Source organism: Protopterus annectens, chromosome 8.part0 (genome assembly GCF_019279795.1).
Source record: "Protopterus annectens isolate FY-2018-M chromosome 8.part0, PAN1.0, whole genome shotgun sequence".
In the NCBI taxonomy this organism is placed as follows: Eukaryota; Metazoa; Chordata; order Ceratodontiformes; family Protopteridae; genus Protopterus; species Protopterus annectens.
Window position 1 is genome coordinate 1152510071 of NC_056741.1, and position 27149 is coordinate 1152537219.

At 44.0% G+C, this 27149-nt stretch overlaps 1 protein-coding gene across 1 annotated transcript in view; it reads right to left on the bottom strand.

The window, feature by feature from the left end:
- The window catches only part of LOC122808416 (survival motor neuron protein-like), a 797372-nt gene extending 770788 nt beyond the window's left edge, over positions 1-26584 (bottom strand). Inside the window, exon 1 of the mRNA XM_044079379.1 lies at positions 26367-26584. Within this exon, the coding sequence (XP_043935314.1) occupies positions 26367-26534 (168 nt within the window). The 5' untranslated portion in view covers positions 26535-26584. The remainder of the gene's footprint in view (positions 1-26366) is intronic.
- Between the last annotated feature and the right edge of the window lie 565 nt (positions 26585-27149).

Genomic DNA, 27149 nt, shown 5'->3' on the forward strand with positions numbered 1-27149 from the left:
CCACAACAACTGGAAAGGCCACAGAAATACTTCAAAAAGAGGATTACCAGCCTCAAACAAATGCCCTACGCAGACCGTCTCAAAAAACTCCAGCTTTACTCTGTCGCATATCGCCTACTCAGAGGCAATCTCTGCCTAACATACAAAGCTATGTCAAACCCAGAGCTGTTGGACATGCTCCACATAAAGAAATCCCAATCCCTCCGAGCTACACGCTCTAGGGACCGAAACCTTGTCACCACAATAAACAGAACATGCTGAAGGGATAGATTCCTGCCCCAGAGACTTCCCATACTCTGGAACAAACTACCTATCTATATCAAACAAATCTCCTCATTAGCACTCTTCAAGAAAAATCTTGATTGGATTGGAAATAGGAAATTCATCCCGGGAATCACTTCTGTGGCTCTGCTCAACAGGGGCACAGGAAAATAATTTTCTTGGGTGGCGAAAGCCAGGGTACCTTTTTGGCTAGGCTTATATAGGCCCTAGGGCCAACAGCCTAGTACCTAACCTATGAACCAAAAATGGATATGCTTATTCAACAGCTTTCAGTTAAATTACTGACAGTCTCTCAGAAACTGTTACACTGACTCCACTACTGGTACTGTATTCAGGATGAAGTACATACTCCGCTCCTCAGAAACTGAGGCCGGCTATTCAAAGATTAGCCCTCTCTCCTGTCCTCTTTGACAATGGCAGTTTGGCACAGAACATAGGGACAACTCAGGAGAATTCATCTGTTATTTGCCTACACCATTCATCGGTGACAGGGACTCATTTTTGGCCTTCTTCCTCAAGCCTATGTCTTCGGCTCTCCTCTCACCAGCGCTATCCCTATCCCTTACAGTGTCAATCTACATACTGGGACGAATACCAGTGCTACATACCACAGGTTCATAGGTTTATACTAAGCTAACTGTCAACAAGGTCTTTATAAGCCTAGCCATGCAACTCAACCCAATTTTGCCCCAGAGTACCTTGGATGCTTATATGATGGAATATGTTAGCAAGGAGATAGCTAGGGGTTATAATGGGGGTATGTTAGTTGGGGATTAATTTACTTATTGTCAACCTCTGTCCATCAGAGACATAGGGGTCAGACCAGGGATGAATTTGTGATTTTCCTTCCAATAATCAAATTTTATTTCAATAGAGTCAGGGATGAACTCTGCTTCATGTGGATGGGGAGTTTATTCCACAGTGCATGGACCCTTGGAGACGCATTCTGGTCTCTCGAGCATGTTGCAGGCAAAGTTCAGGTTCTTGGATCTAGTGTTCTGGTGCAGTTTGCATTGCTGATCTGCAAGAGATCCATCACAACTGGATCCAAGGCTGCCTTGTATGCAAAGCCAGACTGCCTCTCAGCAACCTGTAGAAAACAGAGTATAGAGACAAGGCTTTCAGGCGATCCATAAAGGACAATGTGTTTATACCCTGGATTCTCCTGGTATGGAACCTTTCTGGGTGTTCCAACTGCTGCATATGTCTGGTCAGGTACATGTTGAAGGGGGCATTATACTACATGATGGGTCTGATAAGGGCTGAATAAAGTGGCACTATGATTTCCTTGAACCTAGATGCCATGTTAATACTTACAAGTTGGATGACATGAAATTATTTTCTTACTACATTGGCCAAACGTTGGTCAAAGGCTAGATTACTGTTTACATATGTTCCCAGAAACTCTTAACAGATGTCTTATTGATGGAGTAATTAACCTGGGTGGCAGACTTCCCAAAAGGCACAAATGCATTTCTTGGCACTGAGTTTTAATCTATGACTTTGGCACCAGTCATTTATATGTGTTAGACTCTCTTGTAAAATATTTGTGTTGTGGGGAGAATCTACGACAGTTCAAATTTGCAGTCATCTGCGTATTTAGTCAGCCAAAGATCCCTGACATTAGGCTTTACCTCTGAGAAGCAGACTCCAAACAGAAGTGATGCCAGCACAGATCCTCGAGATACTCCACTGGTGACCCATCTCTTAGTGGAGGTGGCCTCTCCAATCCTGACTTCCTGGGTCCTGTCTATAAGCCAGCTGGCTAAAAGTTTATGCCCAGTTCGGCGAGTTTGTCAACTACACCTGAGTGGAGTATTGTATTGAACATCTTAACCAGGTCCAGGTAGGCAATATGCACCGTTTTCCTCTCATCCATTGCCTTGATGACCTTTCTCAAAGAAGTCCATCAGGTTTAGTGAGCATGACCTTCCCCTTACAAAGCCAAACTGGGCTGGGTCCAGTGTCTGAAGGTTGCCATATCTTTGTTGATCATTTCCATGACAATTTGTTTCATAATTCTACACATGAGACTAGTCGGACTAAAATTCCGGGACCTATTAATGGTCCACCTGTGTGAAGTGAGATAACCACTGCAGTCCTTCATTCTCATAGTACAAAGTCTGTTTCAAGCTATTTAGGAGGCACCCTAGAATATTCTCAGTGCCCACTGAGGCTATGTATTTGGGCCTTTGCGAGCACCTCCAGGACCTGCTCCCAGTTAAAAATTGGGGGGAGGGTATGCTAGTAGGTATTTCATGGGGGGAGTGGGGGTGAAGTTTTTGCTGAATTTGTCAGCCAGCAAGTTCACTATGTTGCTCACTCAAAGAAAGTGGCACCAGAGACCATGGTTTGGCACACACTGATGTATGCTGCCTTTGAGGTTTTGGACATAACTGTGAAGGCCCTGTGGTGGTCTAACCTATGAAGCTATCCTAACCTCATAATTAGTCTTGCTGGACATAACTAGACCTTTTAGTTTCCTGCTTAGTTAAATTAGAGAGACCCTAACATTATGGGAGTTCTCTTCCTGATTTTAGTCATAACTTTTTTCCTTTTGTTATATACCCTATTAAGATTAGGATTCCACCAGTGCAGTTTATTTTTAGAATTTGTTTTTTGAGATTACTTATAGTAGGTACAGCAGCCTCTATCCAACTATTTACATGGATATACAGGGTCTCTATAAACAATTCCACATAGGTTGCTGGGAACTTGACGTTGGAAAGGGCACTACATTTTGACAAACTATCACTTAATAGGATGTAGCTTGCTTTGGAATAGTTCCCAAATGTTACAGGATTTTTTGGGGTTGCCTAGTCAGAGACAGGGGGGTGCAGTATGCTCACATATTGGTGAGCACCCGGTCCGGTATGTTTGAACCTCTGCTTTGTGTGCGCACTATCTGAGCAAGGATATTTGTGTTAAAGTCACCTGCAAGTGTGAGTCAGTGTATGTTTCCTAGTGTATAGAAGGGTAGTTAAAGTCTCCCGTGAATAAGGTGTATGGTTTAATTGTGAGTGCCGCTGGTAGGTCTAGGTAGGAGCTATGGGAATTCAGGGACATAGGTAACTTATTTCTTCCTAGAATATGGTACGGGACTTTGTCTAAGGTGATTTGCAAAAAGAAAAATTCCAGGGCAGCACCCTGTTTAACCAACCTATAGTTATGCCACAGACTCATTATCCCTGTCCATGAAGCTGATGGTCTAAATGTGTGGATGGCACTGAAGTCTTGCACTGCTGGATTACTTCCATGAAGCTGATGGTCTAAATGTGTGGATGGCACTGAAGTCTTGCACTGCTGGATTACTTTCTGTGGATTTCAACCATGTCTCTGTAATGGCAAAGATTATCCAGAATGAGGAGAGCTTGTAGCATGTGGAGTTTCTTGTTTAGGCTCCTAGTATAGAGCAGTAACACATTTAGGTTTCTTTGGGATTTATCTGTTATGTCAGTAGGTCTGTCAATTTGGCATTGCCTAAAACAGGCTCCAAGAAGGTAGATAAAGTTTTAGCCAATATTCAGAAGCATAGGGGTGACAAGTGCAGACCATCTTTGCAAATCAACATGGTTTGTTAACCCTGGCCTCTCACTTTGACAAATACTGAAGCCCCTTGGAAAGGCACCAGAAAAGTACAGTTGTGTACACTTACCATAAATGCAGATGTTTGAGTGTATTCACTGTTGTAGTCATCACATTTGGGTTATCCCTGCCGGGGTAGCCCTCAGTCGGCCCAAATACCAGAGGCTTAGTATTTCTGCGTCGGTTGCTGTCACTCCAGGACTGACGTCAAGTCATTAGTGGTATAAAAACAGGCAGCCGATGCCATCACATCAGTTTTTCTTGCCATCAGGAGCCCCCAATAAGGAGCTAGGTTATGGTGGAAGACCACCACCAGTAGAAAGTAAATACCAAGAATTCCTTGTAAGGAAAGACAGAGAGACAGAGACGAGGAGGATGGAGGGAAGGAAACCAGGACTGCAACAGTGAATACACTCGAACATCTACATTTATGGCAAATGTACACAACAGTACTATGTTCTTCATGTTTCACTGTTGCAGTCATCACATTTGGGTTGATTCCCAAAGCTGAAGAAAAAGGTGGAGACAGTCAAGAAGACTGGGGGCTGGCTAGGATGCCCTGCAAGACTACAGTGGCAAAGCCTGCCCTGGATTTGGAGAAGATAGGCAGGTAGTAATACTTGGTGAAGGTATGAACAGATGTACATATTTCAGTCTTCAGGATGTCCCTGGTGTGGACCCCTCTGAGGAAAGCTGCAGAGGTGGAGGTTGCTCTGGTGGAATGTGTCCTGACCCCCTTGCGGGGAGGTATTCTGTGCTATTTGTAGCAGAAATGGATGCAATGTGCTATTCATTTGGAGATTGTTTGTCTGGATATGGCCTTGCCCTCTGCTCCTGCAGCAAAGCGGACTAACAATTGATCAGATTTTCTAAAATATTTAGTCCTGTCTAGGTAGAATCGGAGCTGTCTGTGCACATCTAGAGAGCGCAGAATCCTTTTCCTCTTGTTTTGTGGGTTAGGGAAAAAGGTGGGCAAATGAATGGATTGGATGAGAGCCACACTGGACACCACTTTAGGCATGAAGGATGGGTTAGTCCTGAGGGAGACCCTGTCAGCATGGACAATGATGAAAGGCTCTACAGCCATAAGTGCTTGTAGCTCTGATACTCTTCCAGCTGAAGTGATGGCCAGAAGCAAGGCTGTCTTGAAAGAGAGAAATTTTGACTCTGCTGAAGCTGCAGGTTCAAAGGGGGGCAGGGTGAGCTTTTCCAACACAAAGTTTAGGTCCCAAGCTGGGGTAGGAGATCTTCTGGGTGGCCTAAAGTTTTAGCCCCTCTTCGGAACTGTTTGATGAGAGGATGTGAGAAAAGAGGTGTCTCTGTGCTGACATGAGCAGAGATGGCAGAGGCATGAATTTTAATAGAAGAGAAGGATACACCTTTATGCAGTAGGTCTGCCAGGTAATCCACGATGAGAGGTAGGGAGGACTGTACCATTCTGGCTCCCTTAGTCTGGATCCAGGTGCAAAACCTTTTCCACTTGTCAGCATAAGACTTTCAAGTGCTGGGACATCTGGCCTCACATATAACATCTAGAACTTGTTTGCTTAGAGTGGCAGCTTGGAGAGAGGTCAGGGAATAAGCCAGGCTGCCAGACTGAGGGTCGCAATTGGGGATGTATGAATTCTACATTCCTCTGGGTCAGGAGAGTTGGGATCAGAGGTAGGTGCCATGGTGGCAGGGATGACAGGCTGCGCAGCAATGGGTACCAGTGCTGTCGTGGACAATCTAGGGCAATCAGGATTGTCCTCGGTTTTTCCTCCCTTATTTTTAGCAGTACCCTTGCAATGAGTGATAGAGGGGGAAATGCAAAGACAGAGAGGTTTACCCACTGGAAGGATAGAAAGTACATTTGTGTACACTTACCATAAATGTAGATGTTTGAGTGTATTCACTGTTGCAGTCATTACATTTGGGTAATCCTGCTGGCAGGTTGCCCTCAGTCGGCCTGAATTCCAAAGTCCTGGGTCCTGCGTCAGCTGCTGTCGCCCCACCCCTGACGTCAGGTCATCAGGGGTATAAAAGATGCGGCCGACACCATTTTCTTTAGTTTTTCTTGCCCCAGATGTCACGTGCCCCCTAAAAAAGTAGCCAAAATTTATATATATATATATATATATATATATATATATATATATATATATATAAATACATGTACCAATATATAAACTTTACCTTCATCTACAAGCAAATACGCCACATAGGTTGTATTAATCAGAGAAGGAAAGATAGGTTCCATCAGAAGAAAGGGGGATGGTGGGTGGGTAACCTGGACTGCAGCAGTGAATACACTCGAACATCTACATTTATGGTAAGTGTACACAACTGTACTATGTTCTTCGTGTTTCACTGTTACAGTCATTACATTTGGGTAGAGTCCCAAAGCTATGGATGGGAGGCTGGAGCTAAACAGCATTAGAAGAGGCTATGAGGCCCTGCATAACTGCAGTGGCAAAGTCTGCCCTGGATTTAGAGTAGAGTGGCAGATGATAGTGCTTGGTGAAGGTGTGCACTGAACTCCAAGTAGCAGCCTCTAAAATGTCCTTGGTTGGTACTCCCCTGAGAAAGGCTGCTGAAGTGGCTGCAGCTCTGGTTGAATGTGGCCTAATGCCCTTAGGCACTGGCTTGCCATGGTGTAAGTAGCAGAAACGAATGCAGTGGCCTATCCACTTTGAAATGGTCTGCTTTGAGATAGCCTTTCCTTGTGATCCTGCAGCATATGCCACTAGTAATTGCTCTGTCTTTCTGAAAACTCTGGTTCTGTCCAAGTAGATTCTAAGCCGTCTGTGTATGTCCAAAGAATGCAGAATTCTCTCCCCTTGTTCTGTATATTTGCATAAAAGGTTGGCAGATGAATAGTTTGGTTAAGAGCCACACTGGACATCACCTTAGGCATAAATGTTGGGTTTGTCCTCAGAGAGACCCTGTCTGGATAAAAAATGATAAATGGTTCCACAGCCATGAGTGCTTGTAGCACCAAAACTCATCTTGCAGAAGTTATTGTTAGAAGCAGAGCTGATTTCCCAATATCAGCAGTTGCAGATGGCTCAAAAGGAGGCAGGGTGAGTTTTTCCAAGACATAGTTGAGGTCCCATGCAGGCATTGGTGATCTCCTTGGAGGCCTTAAATTTTTGGCTCCTCTGAGGTACTGTTTTAATAAGGGATAAGAAAAGATTGGTGGCTCTGTATTATAATGAGCCGAAATGGCAGAGGCATAAATTTTAACAGATGAAAAAGATAGGCCTTTGTCAAACATCTCAGTTAAGTATTGCAAAATCTGAGGAATATTTGGCACAGCTGTATCAGTTCCTTGTGTCTGGTTCCAAGCACAGAATCTCTTCCATTTTCCAGCATAAGATTTTCTAGTACTAGGCCTTCTGGCCTCCAAAATGACATCCATCACAGCTTTGCTGAGAGGTGTTTTGTATGACTACATTATCCGCCATGCTGCCAGGTTTAAAGTCCTGAGTTGGCTGTGCAGGATCTGATTGTTTTGCTGGGACAGTAGATGAGGTATTTGAGGTAAGGTCCAAGCTGAGCATGGAGACAAGTTCTTTAGGATTGGAAATCAGTACTGGCGGGGCCAGTCTGGGGCAATCAATATAATTTTTGGCTTCTCCTGTCTGACCTTTAGGAGTACCTTGGGGAGGACAGGCAGTGGGGGAAAGGCATATATGATAGGTTTTTCCAGCTGAAAGATAGGAAGTCCACTTTCCATGCTTGTCTGTGATAAGTCCTTGTGCAGAATTTTTTTACTTGGTAGTTGTGAGGGGAGGCAAATAGATCTATGTCCGGGCATCCCCATTTCCTTGTTATCATGCTGAAGACTTGTGGATCCAGCTGCCACTCGTGGGGATCCATGAGATTTCTGCTTAGTTCGTCTGCCAGAGTGTTTTTCCTTCCTGGCAGGAATTGTGCCTGCAGATGTACTTGGTAAGTTAATGCTGCGTCCCACAAAGTCATAGCTAGTCTGCAAAGGGGGTAAGAATGTGTGCCCTCCTGCTTGTTTATATACCACATGACCGTGGTGTTGTCTGTCTTTATCAGTAGTTGTCCCGGATGAAGTAGGTCCTTGAAGGCTGTCAGGGCGTTCTGAACAGCTAGCATCTCTTTTTGATTGATATGTAGATGCATTTGGGTTGAGGACCATGTGCCTTGAATGCATCTTCCTGCCATGTGGGCCCCCCAGGCATAATCTGATGCATCCACTGTTATTGTCTGCCTGGCTGGGGGTAATGTGAATGGCTGTCCCTTGTTTTGGTGACAAGCCTTTGCCCACCATCGAAACTCCTGTTGTAGGAAGGGAATGAGAGTAATCATCGTTTCCAGGCTGTGGCAATGTTGAGTCCAAACACCTTTTAGGTACCACTGAAGTTTCCTCATATGCAGTCTTGCATATGGAATTAGCAGGATGCAGGATGCCATGAAGCCCAAAGCCTGCAGAATTTTTCTTGCAGATAACTGGGCCTTTGTTGCCAACATTTTGAAAAAGGTAGTCAGTTGCCTTTGTTGTCTGGCATGAGATAAGCCATCTGGGCAGTTGTATTTAAGCTTGCACCCAGAAATATTATCTCTTGAGAGGGTACTAGTTTTGATTTATTTTCATTGACTGTGTACCCTAGGCATGTTAGAAGCCTTTTCACAAATAACAGATGCTGTAGAAGAATGTCCTTGTTCTCTGCTTGAATTAGGCAGTCGTCCAAGTAAGGATATATTTGTATTCTTCTTTGTCTGCAGAAGCAATTATTGGTGCCAGACACTTTGTAAAGACCCTGGGCGCAGTAGATAAGCCAAAGGGCAGTGCAGAGAATTGGTAATGCATTGAGCCAGCCTTGAATCTGAAGTATCTTCTGCATAATTGTCTGATTGGGACATGCAGGTATGCCTCTTTTAGGTCAAGAGTTACCAGCCAAGCGTTCTTGCCAGCATGGGCAGAAGCTGCTGCAAAGTCATCATCTTGAATTTTGGTATATCCAGGAATGTGTTCAGAATAGATAGGTCCAGTATTGGTCTCCAGGTCTTGTCCTTTCTGGGAACCAAGAACAGTCTTGAGTAAAATCCTTGTCCCTGCTCTTGCTTTGGTACTTGTTGAATGGCCCCCATGTCCATGAGGGATGAGACTTGTTTTTGTGCCTCTGCCCATTGATTTTTTGGCAGATCTGGCCAGCCGTTTGCGTTTGGCAGGGTATGGAAATGGAACTTGTACCCTTGTGAGACTATATTTAGAACCCACTTGTCCTGGGTTATAATGCGCCAATTTTGAGAAAAAAGTGCTAATTTTCCCCCTAAGGGTGCTGCCAGAAGATAAGTGTTTGGTGCAGGCAGGGGGAAGTCATTGGGACTGTTTCCTGTATGGTTGTGATTTGTCTTCTCCAACTTTGGAGGTAGAAGCACCCCATTGCTTTGACCTGTAGGAACCTTGTGCCTGGGGTCTGCCTCTAGGGCATCTGGATCTGCCCCTTTGACATCTGTCTGACACAGGAAAGGACCAATTCTTTGTAGGCCAGTGTTTACTAAACCTAGGTGGCTGTACTTGTAAAAAATCCTTGACAGTTTGCATAGATTTAGCTTTGTCCTCCATTTTCTTTAACACCTCCTCTGCCTTAACACCAAACAAAGTATCATGCTGTAAAGGTGCATCTAATAATTTAAGTTTGACATGATCAGGCAGATTTTGTTCCTTTAACCAAGCATGCCTCCTAATTACAGAACCCGTAACCGCGGCCCTGCAGGAGGCCTCCAAAGAATCAAAACCACATTGCAAAGTATGCTTTCCAACTTGTTCAGCTGCATGCAATAAATCCTGAATTTCCTTGTTTTCTGCACATTCAGAGTTTTAATAACATTTTCTGTTTAAGCAATGCCGTGACATGTGACTGATATTTGAGCATATGAAACTGATAGTTTAAGGCCCTTATAGCCAAGGTACCAGATGTGTAAACCTTTTTTCCCCATCTATCCAGTGCCCTAGAATCTCTGTCAGAGGGGGGTAGGGTTTTTTGCAATGGAAGCCTTAACTCCTTTGGGACCCTGTGAAATAGTTTCTGGGTATGCAGCAGGGTTTTTAAAAAAGGAATTTATGAGTCAGGAACCCTGTAATATCTGTCAGGCTTAACAGGAGCTGGAGGTAAGGAGTCAGGGGTAAGACTAGACTCCGAAAACACATCATCTACAATATCTAGCACAGGTGGAATGGCTAGTGGTCTGTGTTGAGGTAGTAAAAGGAAATCCCTGAGCCTCTTTTTAGATTCTGAAAAATCTTGGCTCTCCCAGTGGAAATGCTCCCTCATGGTATGCAAGGTTTCCCCAAAAGAATAGTCCTCTGGAGGAGAAGCTGAAAGTATAGATTCTTCAGCATCAGAATCCTCATAGGGGGGAAGAGAATATTCCTGATCAAAAGAAATAGAAACCTGATCTGAAGATTCATAGTCAGTCTTTTGCCTAGGCCTCTTATCAGGAGGGGGATGGGAACCCCTGATCAAGGTAATTAAGTCTTTGGCCATTTTGAGCATCTGTTTTTTGGGCATAGAGGCCTGTCCATGTGGCTCTTGAGTTTGTTTCCTTGCTTTAGAAGGTGCTTTAGTCTTTGCCTTTGAAGCGGAGGTTGGTTTAATGTAAAGATGTTTAGGTCTGAATACTCCCTCAGAAGCCGGCGCTTGCTCAGCGGCTCCGGACCCATCTGAAGGAATAACATCCGAGGCTCCAATACCTTGAGTTTCCAGTGGAATGGCCGACTCCACGTGGGAGTCGGTAGCGGCCTGCGACTCTAAAGTAGCGGGCGTCAACGGCTGCGAAAGCACCTCACGGGCGAACTGGCTTAGGAGAAGCTTTGTCGTCGGTTTTGGGCCTCGGTTGTCTATCTCTCTCATTTTCTTTGCGTTTTTTGTGAACTCTGGTAGTCGGATGGCTATCCGACGACATTTCTGGATAATTAAACCGGCATCCAAAACAGTTTAAAGCAAAATCATACCGGCACTTAATAGTGCGTTGGTTAAATCTAGCACAAAACCGACAACCAGCAACGCTGTGATCAGGGCCTAGGCAAGGAATACAGTAAGAATGGAAGTCCTTATGAGGTATTTGCTTTTCACAAGAAATACAATTATTAACTTTTTCTGACATCAGTCTGGAGCAAGAAAAAAGTTTCCCCAATGGGGTACTTAGCTTTATTGAAGACTTTGGATCTGAAACTCAAACACGAAAATCTCGGGAGTCGGCCGACCGGCACTTGCGAACTGCTTCTGCTTCGGGCACCGCGCGGCAAGAAAGACTGAAGAAAATGGTGTCGGTCGCATCTTTTATACCCCTGATGACCTGACGTCAGGGAAGGGGTGACAGCAGCAGACGCAGGACCCAGGACTTTGGAATTCAGGCTGACTGAGGGCAACCTGCAGCAGGATTACCCAAACGTAATTACTGCAACAGTGAAACACGAAGAACATCATCCACTTTCCAGGCCTTGCTGTGAGGTTCTCTGGAGCAGAATTTGCAGAGCTGATGATTAGGGTGGGAGGCAAAAAGGTCTACCTTCGGGGTGCCCCATTTCTGGGTTAAAGGGTGAAGGTTCTGTGGTCTAGCTGCCACTCGTGTGGGTCTAGCAGGTTTCTGCTTAGGCTGTCTGCCACAGAGTTTAGAGAGCCTGGCCGGAATTGTGCTAACAGGTGTAGCTGCATGGCTGAGGCCATGTGCACAAAGGTCATGGCGAGGCTGCAGAGAGGATAAGAGAGAGTCCCTCCCTGCTTGTTGATATACCACATCACTATGGTGTTTGCCCGTTTTGAACAGTAGAGGCCTCGGGAAGAGTAGGGTGTCTGAAAGCTGTCAGGGAGTGCTGAACAGCTAACATCTCTTTTTGGCTGATGTGCAGATGTATTTGATTTGGGCTCCATTGGCCCTGAATGCACCTGCCGTCCAGGTGAGCACCCCAGGCATAGTCCGGTGCGTCTGCAGTGAGAAGGGAAGTCCCTTGTTGTGGTAGCATGCTGCTGCCCACCAAAGAAAATCTTTCCTTAGACAAGGTATCACTGGTATAAGAGTTCCCAGGTCTTGAGAGTGTTGACACCAAAGGCTTTTTAGGTACCACTGTAGTCTCCTCATATGCAGTCTGGCATATGGAAGAGTAGAATGCAAGAAGCCATGAACCTTACAGCTTGCAGGATTTTCCTTGCGGATAACTGGGTCCTGGTGTCTACTTGAGAGAAGTAGATTGTCAGGTAGGTTTGTTTTTCTGGTGTAAGAAATGCCATTTGGGATGCTGTGTCCAGGCTTGCTCCCAGGAATACAATCTTTTGTGTGGGTACTAGTTTTGATTTCTTTTCATTGATAATATACCCCAGGAGGGCAGTAGGCCCTTTACAAAGGTCAGGTGCTTTAGCAGCTTTTCCTGACCGTCTGCCAGAATCAGGCAGTCGTTCAAGTATGGTTAAATCTGAACACTGGTCTGCAAAAAGTAATGGCGGGAGTCAGACATTTTATGAAAACTTTGGGAGGAGTAGATAAGCCATAGGGAAGCGCAGAGAACTGAAAGTGCAGTGATCCTGCTCTGAAACTTAGGTATTTCGTGCAGGATTCCCTGATAGGGATGTGTAGGTAGGCCTCTTTTAGGTTTAAGGTGGCTAACTAAGAATCCTTAGAAAGCACAGGAAGAAACTGCTGAAGGGTGAGCATTTTGAATTTTGGTATCACCAGAAAGGTGTTTAGAATGGATAGGTAGAGGATAGGGCGCCATGTGCTCTATTTTCTGGGTACCAGGAAGAGTCTGGAGTAGAAACCTTGGCCTATCTGTTCTGCAGGAACATGCTCTACTGCCCTCACAGAGAGGAGGGAAAGGACTTGCTTTTTTGGCCTTTGCCCACTGGTTTGGGGGAAGATTTGGGAACCCTTTTGGGGTTGACAGAGTGAGAAAATAAAATTTGTATCCCTGGGACACTATGTTAAGGACCCAGCGGTCTTGGGTAATGGTGGCCCAGGTGCTTGCGTGGAAGGAGAGTTTTCTTTCTAGGGGCAAGTACAGGTGGATAGAGGGAGGGGAAGTGTAAAGTCATTGTGAGTTCTTACCATAAGGGGGTGGCTTTCCACTCCCTGGTTTTGAAGAGGAGGAGCTCCATTGCTTAGATCTCTGCATTCCCTGGAGCTGTTGTCTTGGGGGGGGGGGGGGGCTGCTTCCCCTGGATCTGGGCCGAGTTGACCTGGGGGGGCAGGAAAGGACCAATGCTTGGAGGGGTAATGCCTACTGAACCTTGGTGGCTGGACCTGTAAGAAGTCTTTAACTGTCTGCATAGATTTAGCTTTTTCTTCCATCTTTTTTAGGACCTCGTCTGCCTTGGTGCCAAATAAGATGTCCTTGTGCAAGGGTGTGTCCAATAATTTGGATTTTACATTGTCTGGCAAGGTCTGTTCCTTAAGCCAAGCATGTCTTCTAAGTACAGAACCAGTGACTGCTGCCCTGCAAGATGCTTCTAGGGCGTCAAAACCACACTGTAAGGTGTGCTTAGATACTTGACTTGCAGAATGGATTAACTCTTGTAACCCTTTACTTTCTGCACAAGCAGGGAAAGAAGATATTTTCTGTTTGAGGAGTTCCATGGTATGTTGCTGATATTTCAGCATATGGAACTGACAATTTAATGCTTTAAAAGCAAGAGTAGCAGAGGTGCATACTTTTTTTACCCCATCTGTCTAATGCTTGGGAATCCCTATCTGGGGGGGGTGGGATTGTTAGCTGAAGTTGCTTTGATTCCTTTAGGTCCTTGAAACATGTCCTTGGGGTCAGCAGTAGGATTTTTGAAAAGAAATTTGTAAGAGTCAGGGACTCTATAGTACCTGTTAGGTTTCCTGGAAGCAGGAGACAGGGTGTCAGGGGTCAGACTGGATTCCATAAAAACATCATCCACAACATCCAGGACAGGAGGAATGGCCAGAGGTCTGTGCTGTGAAAGATCTAAGAATTCCCTGAGTCTCTTTTTTAACTGAGGATAGTCCTGACATTCCCATTGGAAATGCTCCCTTAAAGTATGTAGGTTTTCCCCAAAGGAAAAGTCCTGGGCAGAGAGGCTGAAGGGATGGATTCCTCTGCATCAGAATCCTCATAAGCAGAGAGGGGTTGTATATCTTCATATTCAGATGGATCAGAGTCATCGGACTCCTGTTCAGATAAATCTACTGGGGACAAATCTCTTTCTTTTGGAAGGGGTAGCCTGGCTTCCCCTGATGGGCATTACAAGGTATTCTGCCATTTTAACCATTTGAGACTGAGGCAAGGAAGCGGGTGCCTGAGCTTGGGTTGTCGGTTTTTTGGGTGTGGTTCATACCCTGGGCCTTAGAAACTCGGTAGTTTTCAAAAGAACTGAAAACGCGAAAAAGTCTTTGGTCTGTCTCTAGTATCAGTAATGTGAATTACTTCCTCTGAAGCTGGTGCCTACTCAGCGGCTCTAGACCCACCCAAGGTACAGACATTGGCAGGATCCTTAGTCAAAGGAGTCTTGTGACATACCAGACTCCGAAAGGGTCTCAGCAACGGCCTGCAAATCCACAGAAGCGGGCATCAGGGGCTGCGAAAGCACCTCACTGAGGACTGGAGAACTGGCGACTAGCTTAACGGAAGTGTCATCGGCAGTTTTGGACCTGTGCAGTCTGTGTGTCTTTATTCTTATGTTTTTTCAGAAGATCAGTTGTCAGATGGCTTACCGAAGCCATATCGGAAGTCGAAGACTGAGAGCGAAAAAATCTAGCTACAATAAGGGCCCAAAGACGTATATTTCTCGAGTTGAACAAAGCAGAAAAGCGATAGCGGGGGACGTCGTGCTCTGGGCCTAAACAAGTGACGCAGTAGGAATGAAAGTCTTGGTGTGGTATTTGCTTTCCACAGGTGAGACAAATGTTAACTTTTTCTGACATCGGTTAGAGCAAGAAAAGACAATCCCCAATGGGGTACTTAGCTTTAGAAGACTTCAACTTCAATTTGGAAATGAAAAACTCAGGTAGTGGCCGACCGGCACTTGTGTGAACTGCTTCTGCTTCGGGCTTCCCGGCAAGAAAGACTGATGTAATTGCGTCGGCTGCCTGTTTTTATACCACTGACGACCTGATGTCAGCCCTGGAGCGACAGCAACCGAAGCAGAAATACTAAGCCTCTGGTGTTCGGGCCGACTGAGGGCTACCCTGGCAGGGATAACCCAAATGTGATGACTGCAACAGTGAAACACGAAGAACATCTAAGCCAGTTATTAATGTCAATTATTTTTTGTTCATACTGTGGCATCATTCTTGGTGAAAGTAGAATGCTGCTCAGTGCAAGGCACATATGGAGCTCCTCCATCATGTATTTCAAGAAATGCCTATGATGTCCCAGAATCCTGTGAAAACACTGCAAAAATACACACAATGAACACGGAATGGCTTAGGCCTACATCAAAAATTGGTGTTGAAGTCAGGCCAAACAGACATCAAAGTTCACAGGATAAGGATGAAAACGGTATTACTCCAGCCAAACAGACAAGTGTCCATTTATCAGAAAAATGTTCTCTATATGGGAGTATGTTTTTGTGGCCTCAAAATCATCAGACCTAAGCAAGAAGGTACAGTGGTATCAACGGTTCTAGTGGATCAGCCTGATGTCTACGCACCTGAAGTAACATCCCTGGCTCAGACTGAGATAGTCTTCTGAGTAGCTAGTAGAGTTTGAAAACTGCAGTTGTGTTAGGTCTTACTACAATAGTAAATGTCCAAGTCTCACTGTTACAGCAATCTTTGCTTTTGGGATACCCTGCAGAGGATAGCAGGAGGTCTGGCCAGTATACCAAAGCCTTTTTTACCTTCTGGGAGCAGTATGTCAGACATAAACCCTATGTGCTAGGCATACAGTACACGTGATGCGCAGGCTCCTAATCCTCAGAACTTCCTTGCCACCAATATGAATGTTAACTTTAAATTTGGTCTGCAAGCTGTTTATTGAACACCTCCATTGGGGTCTCTTCCTTCATTTCTTTTTTCTTCAATAGCCCACAGTCAGAACCACATGGATTCCCTGTGGAATAATAACCTCCTTGCAGATTAAGAAAGAGATCTGCAAACCCTAAAAGCAGAAATTGAGCCTGTGAGCTTCTCGAAAACCACCTGCTCCATAAGCAGTACTCTTGAAGAAAAAACAAAGAGCTCATGTGGGCATCTATGATCATGTCTAAAACTCACTAATCCTGTGAAGATGCTATTGAAGCTGGGATAAACTTGGACAAAATGACAACTGTGGAGAGTTTTGACTGATACTCTAAACTGTTGTGTAAATAGTGCACAGCTTGCCTATTAGAAGAATTAGCCAGGAAAGTACAGTTGTGTACACTTATCATAAATGTAGATGTTAGAGTGTATTCACTGTTGCAGTCATTACATTTGGGTAATCTGCTTGCAGGTTGCCCTCAGTCGGCCTGATTAAAAAAGTCTTGGGACCTGCATCGGTTGCTGTCCCTTCTTCCATGACGTCAGGTCATCAGGGGTATAAAACATGCAGCCGACGCCATTACATCAGTTTTTCTTGCCCCAGATGTCAGGTGCCCCCGTAATGGGGAGCAATTAAACATAAAAACACAAAGGTATACCTCCAACAAAAAAGCTAATACACCAAAAAGGCTTTTAAGCATAGTAAAGGAAAGTAGAGGTATAGCCAAAAGAAGTTAGGGGGCAGAAGGGAGGGTAACCAGGACTGCAAAAGTGAATCTGCATTTATGGTAAGTGTACACAACTGTACTATGTTCTTCGTGTTTCAATGTTGCAGTCATTACATTTGGGTAGATTCCCAAAGCTATGGTTGGGAGGAGGAGTTTAGATAGCATTAAGGCCAGCTATAAGGCCCTGCAAGACTGCAGTGGCAAAGCCAGCTCTCGATTTAGAGAAAATTGGCAAATGATAATGCTTGGTGAAAGTATGTACAGAACTTCAGGTAGCAGTTTCTAAGATGTCCCTGGTAGGCACACCTCTGAGAAAGGCTGTAGAAGTAGATGCAGCCCTGGTGGAGTGAGGTCTGATCCCCTGGGGTATAGGTTTTCCATAGTGCTTATAGCAGAAATTAATGCAATGGCTTATCAATTTACAAATGGTTTGTTTTGAAATAGCCTTCCCAGCTGCCCCTGCAGCAAATGCTACCAGCAGTTGTTCAATTTTTCTTTGAGGTTTAGCCCTGTCCAAGTAGAATCTAAGTTGTCTGTGCACATCTAATGAATGCAGAATCCGTTCCCTGTTGTTTTGTGTATTGGGAAAGAAGGTTGGGAAATGAATGGACTGATTAACAGCCACACTGGATACCACCTTGGGCATGAAGGATGGATTGGTTCTGAGTGACACCCTGTCCGCATGAAAGGTGATGAAAGGCTCCACTGCCATAAGGGCCTGTAATTCAGATACCCTTCTAGCTGAAGTGATTGCCAAAAGGAAAGCAGTTTTCCAAGAAAGACATTTTAAGTCTGCAGTAGCAGCTGACTCGAAAGGAGGTAGTGACTTTCTCCAATACAAAGTTAAGGTCCCAGGCTGGGGTTGGAGCTCTCCTGGGTGGTCTCAAATTTTTGGCCCCTCTGAGACACTGCTTGAGCAGTGGATGAGAGAAAATGGGAGGTTCTGTGTTATAATGAGCTGAAATGGCTGAGGTGTGGATTTTAATTGAGGAAAAAGACAGGCCCTTGTGGAGCATCTCAGTTAAGTATTGTAAAATCTGAGGTAAATTGGGCGCTCCTGTGCTCATCCCTTGAGAATGGTTTCAGGCATAGAATCTTTTCCATTTTTCAGCATAAGATTTTCTAGTACTAGGCCTCCTTGCCTCTAAGATGACATCCATCACAGGTTTGCTGAGGGATGGTAAGGGAGAGTTTAAGTAATTAGCCAGGCTGCAAGGTTCAGAGTTGGAAGCTGAGGGTGGAGAATCTGGTTCTCCTGCTGAGACAGCAGGGAAGGAGTCTGAGGCAGGTGCCATGGAGATAACCGTGACACACTGCGCAGGAGGGGGTACCAGTGTTGACGCGGCCAGTCTGGAACAATCAAAATCATCCTTGGTTTGTCCTGTTTGACTTAGTAGTACTTTGGAGAGCAGAGGCAGAGGAGGGGAGGCATAGACTGATAGGCTTTTCCAGACGGAGGACAGAGCATCCACTTTCCAGGCTCGTTTGTGGGGAGTCCTTGTGCAAAATTTGTCCAATTGGTAGTTCTGGGGAGAGGCAAACGGGTCTATATCTGGGCTCCCCCACTCGCTTGTCAACATGTTGAAAATCCTTGGTTCCAGTTTCCACTCGTGTGGGTCCATGAGGTTTCTGCTTAGTCCGTCTGCCAGTGTATTTAATTTTCCTGGCAGGAATTGAGCTTGTAGGTGCACTTGGTAGCTCAAGGCTGTGTTCCACAATGCCATGGCTAGTCTACAGAGGGGGTAAGAATGTGTACCCCCCCTGCTTGTTTATGTACCACATAACTGTGGTGTTGTCAGTCTTTACCATTAGTTGTCCTGGAAGAATGTAGTCCTTGAAGGCTATCAGAGCATTCTGTACAGCTAACATTTCTTTTTGATTGATATGCAGGTGCATTTGACTTGGGTTCCATTTGCCTTGAATGCACTTCTCTGCCAGGTGAGCCCCCCATGCATAGTCTGATGCATCTGTTGTTAGGGTTTGGGCGACAGGGGGTGGTGTGAAAGGTAGTCCCTTGTTTTGGCGGCAGGCCTCTGCCCACCAAAGGAACTCTAGGCGTAGGCAAGGTATGATAGGAATCATTGTTTCTAGGCTGTGAGAATGTTGACTCCATAGGCTTTTTAGATACCACTGTAGTTTCCTCATATGCAGTCTTGCATATGGAATTAGAAGAATGCAGGAGGCCATGAACCCCAAGGCTTGCAGTATTAGTCTTGCAGACAGCAGGGTTTTTGTGGCCACTTCTGTGAAGTAGGCTGTCAAATGAACTTGCTTTTCTGGCGTAAGGTAAGCCATCTGGAAAGTTGTATTCAAGCTTGCAACCAGGAATGTAATTTGTTGACAGGGTTCCAGTTGTGATTTCTTTTCGTTTATGGTGTACATCAGACAAGTTAGAACCCTTTTTACAAACGCCAGATGATTCAAAAGTATGTCTAATTCAGGCAGAAAGCCAGGACAATCGTCCAGGTATGGGTATATTTGAATACTCTTTGCCTGCAAAATGCAACAACTGGAGCTAGGCACTTTATGAATACCCTGGGTGCAGTAGATACGCCAAAGGGCAGTGCAGAGAACTGATAGTGCAAGTAGCCTGCTTTGAAGCGTAGGTATCTTCTGCAAGATTCCCTGATTGGGATGTGCAGGTATGCTTCTTTTAAATCTAGTGTTGCCAACCAGGCGTGTCTGCCTAGCATAGGAAGTAATTGATGAAGAATCAGCATCTTGAATTTTGGAATCTCCAGAAAGGTGTTTAGAGTAGACAGGTCCAGGATTAGACGCCATGATTTGTCTTTTCTGGGTACCAGGAAAAGACTGGAGTAGAAACCTTGCCCCTTTTCCTCTTCTGGTACCAGTTGAATAGCTCCCATGCTTAAGAGAGAAAGTACTTGTTTTTGAGCCTCTGCCCACTGATTTGGGGGTAGGTCCGGCCACCCATTTGGCGTTGGCAACGTGTGGAAGTGAAATCTGTATCCCTGGGACACTATATTTAAAACCCATTTGTCCTAGGTAATGAGTTCCCAGTTCTTTACATGAAGAGCAATCTTTCTCCCCAAAGGGGCAGTGAGAAGATAAGTGCTTGGAAATTTTAAAAGGAAGTCATTGAGACAATTTACCATGGGGGGGGGGGTGTCTTGTTATTCCCAGATTTGGAAGTGGAGCCCCCCCCCCCCCACTGCTTAGTTCTGTAAGTCCCCTGGGACTGAAACCTGGGGGTTTTGCTGTCTGGGTTTGGCTTGAGAAGACCTGGAAGGGGCTGGAAAGGACCAATTCTTAGAATGCCAGTGCCTACTAAATCTGGGAGGCTGAATTTGTAAAAAATCTTTAACAGTTTGCATCGATTTAGGTTTATCTTCCATCTTTTTAAGAACTTCTTTAGCCTTGTTGCCAAACAGGCAGTCCTGATTTAAAGGAGCATCCAACAATTTAGCTTTAACATGATCAGGCAAAGATTTCTCCTTAAGTCAAGCATGCCTTCTAAGCACAGACCCAGTAACAGCAGTCCTGCAAGAGGCCTCTAATGAATCAAAACCACACCGCAAAGTGTGTTTTCCAACTTGTTCAGCAGACTGCATTAAATCCTGTAAGTCTATTTTCCACACAGTCAGGAATCAACATCATTTTCTGTTTAAGCAGTCCACTAACATGTTGCTGATATTTTAACATATGAAATTGGCAGTTTAAAGCTCTAATTGCCAAAGTTGCTGAAGTATAAACCTTTTTTCCCCATCTATCCAGTGCCCTGGAGTCTCTAGCAGAAGGGGTAGGATTATTAGCAGTAGAAGCCTTAGTGCCCTTGGGCCCCAGTGAAATAGTCTCTGATCTGCAATAGGATTTTTTAAAAGGAACTTGTGGGGCTCTGGGACCCTGTAGTATCAGTCAGGTTTACTGGGAGCAGGAGGCAGGGAATCAGAGGCCAAACTGGATTCTGAGAAAGCATCATCAACAATGTCTAGTACAGGAGGAATAGCCAAAGGCCTATGCTGAGATAGGAGAAGGAAATCCCTAAGCCCCTTTTTTGAAACAGAAAATTCCTGGCTTTCCCAGTGAAAACGCTCCCTTAGAGTATGTAAGGTTTCCCCAAAAGAAAAATCCTCAGGAAGGGAAGCAGAGGGAATAGAGTCCTCCGCATCAGAATCCTCATAAGTAGGTAAGGACAAATCCAAGTCATCAGAAGAGTCAGAAAAAACAGAATCCTGATCAGAAGATTCATAATCAAGCTCAGCCCTAGGCCTCTTAGAGGGGAGAGGTTGGCTACCTCTGATTAGAGTTATTAGATCTTCAGCTATTTTTATCATTTGTTTTTTTAGGCATAGAGGCCTGAGCGTCATTTTTTTTATACATGGATCGAGATTTAGGCCTTAGTAAAGAAGGAGGTGTTGAATTAATATGCAAGTCCGTAGGCCTGGATACACCCTCAGAAGCCGACACCTGCACAGCGGCCCCGGACCCATCCAAGGTACAGACATCCACGGGTTCCATAGTTGAAGTATCTCGCGGCATGCCGGACTCCGAATGGGTCTCAGTAGAGGCCTGCGAATCAGAAGTAGCGGGTATCAGGGGTTGCGAAAGCGCCTCACTGAGTACCGGCGAACTGGCGACTGGCTTAGGAGAAGAGTCGTTGGCAGTTCTGGACCTCGGCGGCCTGTCTCTGTCTTTATCTTTGCGTTTTTTCGGAATCCCGGTAGTCGGATGGCTAACCAACGACATTTCTGGATAATTAAATCGAGAACCGAAATATTTAGAGGCAAAAATATACCAACGACAGATAGTGCGCTGATTAAATAAAGCGCAAATCCGACAGCAAGGTACGTTGTGGTCAGGGCCTAGGCAAGGAATACAGTACGAATGAAAATCTTTATGAGGTATTTGCTTTCCACAAGTAATGCAATTATTAACATTTATTAACATCGGAAAGGAGCAAGAAAAAGTTTCCCCAACAGGGTACTTAGCTTTTAGTTGAAGACTTCGGTTCTGAAACTCGAAAACTAAAATTTCAGGAGTTGGCCGACCAGCACTTGCGAACTGCTTCTGCTTCGGGCACCGCACCGCAAGAAAGACTATGTAACAACGTCGGCTGCATGTTTTATACCCCTGATGACCTGATGTCATGGAAGAAGAGACAGCAACTGACACAGGACCCAAGACTTCGTTTATCAGACCGACTGAGGGCAACCTGCAAGCAGATTACCCAAATTAATGACTGCAACAGTGAAACACGAAGAACGTCTGCCTGAATAAAAAGCAGATGGACAGATGTTAAGCATAGCCCTAAGAGATCAACAATGTCTCTTCCCTCTTCTGAACAAACTTAATCTCTTCTGAAGCTTTATAAAACAGGGTCTCCTCACAGCACAGTATCAAAATTCCTGAGGAAGCGTCTTCTGGTAGGAGGACAGCTGGGGCATCTCCACCTTATGCAGTCATGTATGAAATTGCTGCCATGGCCACAGCATCAGCAGTGTCAAAGTTAAAATAATCAAGAAATTCACTAATGAAGTTGCAATCAGAATTGATATCATACTCTGGAATCGGGGAACTCAAGCCAATTTTCCTAGAAAATGATACATAAAGGAGCAAAGATAATTTAGAGAACTAATGCATAAAGCAGCATAAAATACCCCTTTTCTGAATCTTTCCATAGCTTTTGATCATCTACCCAACAGGCAGTGCTGGACTGAACAGAATAATGCAGGAATACCATTTAGGATGCTTTTAAAGCACAGCAAGCTACTCAGCTGACTTCTGCCAATTCTGGTAACTGAAGGACCAATGTCTGCATGATTCCAAGCTGCAAACCTGGCATCCTTCACAGTAGCATCCAGGGTGGCAGACAACCAAGCACTATGCAACCTTCACCCTTACAAAGTGAGTCAGTCATAAATGGAAAAGGAGCGCCAAGTTATTACAAGGAGAACTGCAGAAATCTAAGGATTTTCCAAAAAGGGGGAAGTTATTGCTGGCAGAAAAAGCATCATCATCATATCACCATTCTATGTTTCTAAGAACAGGCCTTGAATTCTTCTCACTGTCCTACCCAAAAGGACTTAGAGGAAGACAAGTGGTGAGGAAACATATGAGCTCTTTAAGAAGTCGATAAATCTATAGTGTGATGAAAGCATTAGCCAAAGTTCAAGAAAATGCAGCTAAGGCATAGTCAAACCTCTTGTAGTGACATCAAATTACATTCCCTAATCGTGCGTTCCTACAGCTGCATGGCCGTATTTCAAATAAATATGACAGAAGTGGACAGAGGCATAGTAGGTGCAACAGGGTTTATGGGAGTGAGATCTACTACCAGTAAAACTATCTTTGACTTTGGAGGAAAAATAAGAGATTCTCATGGCCATTGTTTGATTTCAGAGCCTGTAGTAGAGGGCCAATGAGCCCACACCATTAAGTGAAGACCGGTACAGTGCTTGTCACAGAAGATGAACCACTAGATATCCAGGAGTCCGTCAACAGTGGACAACAGGTTCAAGTTTGATCCTTCTCTAAACAATGGGGCAATTGACAGCCTACAAAGGGTAATGGCCTCCAAATGCAGACTTATATGAAGGAGAATGCTTGGCCTTTACATGGGCTCCTGATCCTTAACTTTTCCTTTCTTCAAGACTCCTGCTCACAACCTTCATATCCACCCATGTAACATCCCTCTCTCTCCCATAGCAACTGCTCTGCTTGTGTTAAGAAAGTTTTCCAAACTCTCCATCTGTTCAAAAATTGGTATATGATGTACGTCTTCTATAGACAGTTAAGGCAGGTCCTGATGGTTGACATGACAAATGTAGGCACAATTTGAAGGTAATCAATATTTAAGCACTGGAAATGAAAAACTGCTAAAGAAGCTCATGAGGAATGAGCTATAAACTGTGGGAGTGGCAAGAAAGAACTGGAAGCATGAGACTGATCATGTCCTCCTACCCATGAGTGGTGATGCAGTGGTGTGTACTGGAAAGAGGGGAGAACATAACTGATGAAGCCACACTTCTACAATGAACTACATGGGGAAAAAAGCGAGACACCTAAAGAAAGATACCAGCTCCAGCTGTCGCACACTGTTGGTGAAAAACAGATGTAACTTCTGCCATTTAACTTTCTGGCTAGATGCAAGTCTATTTGAACAGTGATATCCATACAAGCACCATTCAAGACAAACAACAAGCAACACCATCTCACCAGCTGATGACAAAATCTTTAAATGGACTCCTAACACAAAATTTGTGACTTCTGACTAAACACTCCACATAACAAGGGCATGAATCACAAAAAATATGGGATAATGTCAAGGTGTCAACAGCTCTAGCTGCATAACTAAGACTCCAGTCAAGGAATATTGCTTACTTGAGAAATTATAGCATGTTTCAGCAAGTGCACAAAGCCTTCTTTACTTGTTCTGTACCTAAGAAAGTTCTCAAGGGTACATTTTCAGTCAACAACAAAGTGAATAAAATGCAGTAAATTGCATTTAGCAACTCAGCTAAAGAGGACTTCAAAAGTTCCTTGCTTTATTGAGAGTGGGGAAATCCAAATATGTAAACACAGGAATCATGAAATTGCACATCCCACAAGAGCCACTTCAACTACTAGGCAAACAGGGACAGTCTCATTCTGGCTGCTAGAAAAGTCAATCACATAGGCATAGAGGTCTTAACAATGAAAGCACGAACTTCAGCTTGTAAAACCAGTCAGTCTCCAGAAGTAGATGTACCTGCATTTCAACTAAAGGGATAACACAAAGATAGGTCAGCAAAGTATCCGATACAAGAACAATAACCAGACCTTGCAGTCCCAAATGCTTCCTTTTCTTCACCTCTTTTTAAGAGGTATGGCTACATCAAGGTGAAAAATAAGGACTACATAGCAAGGGCCGGACATAAAAGCACATGATGTTTTCATATTAATCAGATAAACATGACCAAAATTACTTTCAATTTCCATAAAAAGAAGAGGCCAAGAGAAAAAAACTATGGCCTGTCAAGTCAGTAACAGTGTCGTTGCTATCTCTTTCTTTGCCCCAATCCTTCTGTGTTCCATCTCAGATGGATATGACCCAATCTCTCAAGTGACAAACTATACCACTATCTCATGCAAAGCATTCCAAGGTGCCATCAGACACAGACAAACACAGGAGACTCCACCTCCTCCACCTTATTTCAGAAGAACACTATCCTCCAGGCCTTTGCTTTTTCTGTCCTACGTAGGTTACCCCCACCCAACTGCATAACCTTACAGTTTTTAACAAAAAAGTCCTGTCACCAAGTCTTCCAACCATGTAAGCCATAAAAGGCCATTTTGAAGAATCAATCTCATGAGTGACTGCCACACCAAATATTGCTAACATCATTACACAAGCTGGATGTAACTCTTGAAAAGCATTGTGATATCTGGCAAACACACTATAAAAGATTGGCCATAGCACAGAACACTGTGTCTAACCACTGTATAATGAATGTTCCCCTGACAGTTCTCCTTCAGCTCTTCAGACAGGCAGTTTCCAATCCACATCACTATTACAAATTCCACCAACATACTCTTTAATTTTGTTAACAAATTCCTACGACGTACATGGACAAAGGCAGTGCAAATGTCCAGGTATATCACAGAGTTTTTCTGAGGTGCTGCCATTGACATGTGCAAGCAAGGCAAAAGACAGCTGAAAGAAAGGCAGAAAGAAAAAGAACTAAAGAAATCAGTATCTGGCTAAGGGAATGACGTTCTGAGCAGGGCTACAGAACCAGAAGTGAATAATTGACCAGGATTACAGTGAAGGATCAGAAGCTCTGTGCAGCAGACCACCAACAGTTGTGTCTGGATGGGCATAATGTTCTCAAAGCTAAGCTTGAGAAATGTATTAAAATGAGTCTGTCTCGTAGCACTTGTTTTTTTCTGTTCACATTCTGTGAAGAGTCTGAGCATTGTTTCTGTCTGCGATGCAGTTGAAGCAGTAAAGCTTGGTATCCACAATACATCTGTTTGGCACTCACCGCCCCCCTCCCCCAAACTGTCTATAAAGCGATCACTTAATGACAGCCTTTAAACTGTCATGCTATATATTTTTTAAAGGTAGCACGGAACTATTTTGTAGCAACCTAATTACTTGTTACTTTAAAACAAAAAGTTCATGGACAGCTTGTAAACTGTAAACTCAATGGGTCCCCCTACAATTCTGACACCTGAGACAGCCACAACACATGCTTCCTATGGATCAGGTCCTTGAGGGTTTTCACTAGGTATGCCAAATTCTACTCATTTCTCAAAAATATACCGAAGATGATCTGACATTTTTGCTTCTACTTGAACTCCTGGCAGAGTGTATGAAAAGTGCTGTTAAACTTTGAAAAGCTTGTCAGTTGGTCATCTCCTTGTCAGGATATAACCCTAATAGCTTAGGCTACTCCAACAATGATCTAATGTTAAACATCTTCAGACTTAAAATTTGCCTGGTCAACACAAATGACACTGCACTAACCTCTAGTCTGACTTAGAGTATTAAAACACAAAGTTTAGACTATATTAAGCTGTACCCACCCTACTCGTGTTAATCAGGATCCTATACAACTTTGTTTAAAATAATTTCACATGCGTGCGATAAACAGAAATTTGTAAGATATGCTGCTGTTTCTTTATACTAGACAAAATGAAAAGTTATAAAAACAAGCTGCTGCTTTAGCTGTCAGCAATCATACTGCATACATCTTGCCTCTTAAAGTGGGACACTGTATTTTTCAAACTACTCCAAACATGCAAAAAGTAATGAAATGGCATGAACACATTTCTCTTAAGACACTTGTCCCCCTCTCCCAAGTCCTGCAAAGCACATATGCTTTACTTTCTTACCTCTTTTTTGTTTGATGTGCTTTTTTCATTATCTTTTGGGTGCAGGAGGTCATCTATGTTCAACTCTTCCTCATTTCCATACTCGTCAAAAACAACATGGCATTTCCCATCATCTTCGCTGATGGACTGAATGATAGCAGGGTACACATGTCCATCTTCTGACCACATAGCATGGCAATGATCTCCAATTTTCCACTGAAAGACAGAAGAATACTAAAATGTGTTTTCCTGAAAATCCCTCAATCCTGTTATGACTTTGTTGTACATGTACATCCTTTACTATCTCATACATTTAAACATGCTGAACTAGTCTTCCCCGTTTCTCATGTTTATCAGTCAGTATCTCTCTTCAGCTCTCCATCTGTCCAACTAATTACAGACCAGCATCATACATTAACAATGACTGAAGCATTTTGCTTTTCTAAATCCCACATTTTATGTCCTTATGATCCTGCTGGTCATGTCATTCTTATATCCTCATTTATTTTACTTTTTTAGATATCCCCAAATGTCTACCATATATCAAACCATTCTTTTAGGAGATAACCTGCAGTGCATAGTAGCCAATGATTTTTTTTAATGAAGCACAAGGCTAACTTTCCAATATACCACTATTTCCTCCATCTTTCTTCCCAGTCTTAAAGCTACTCCCTTTCCAATCATGTACACCTCTTCCTATCTCCCTTTCCTCACATCATCTAAATCTTCCCTAACTTCTTATCTTCTCCATCACACTCTAAACTATAGTTACACTCTCAAAATGGCTGTACCTCCTTGCAATGT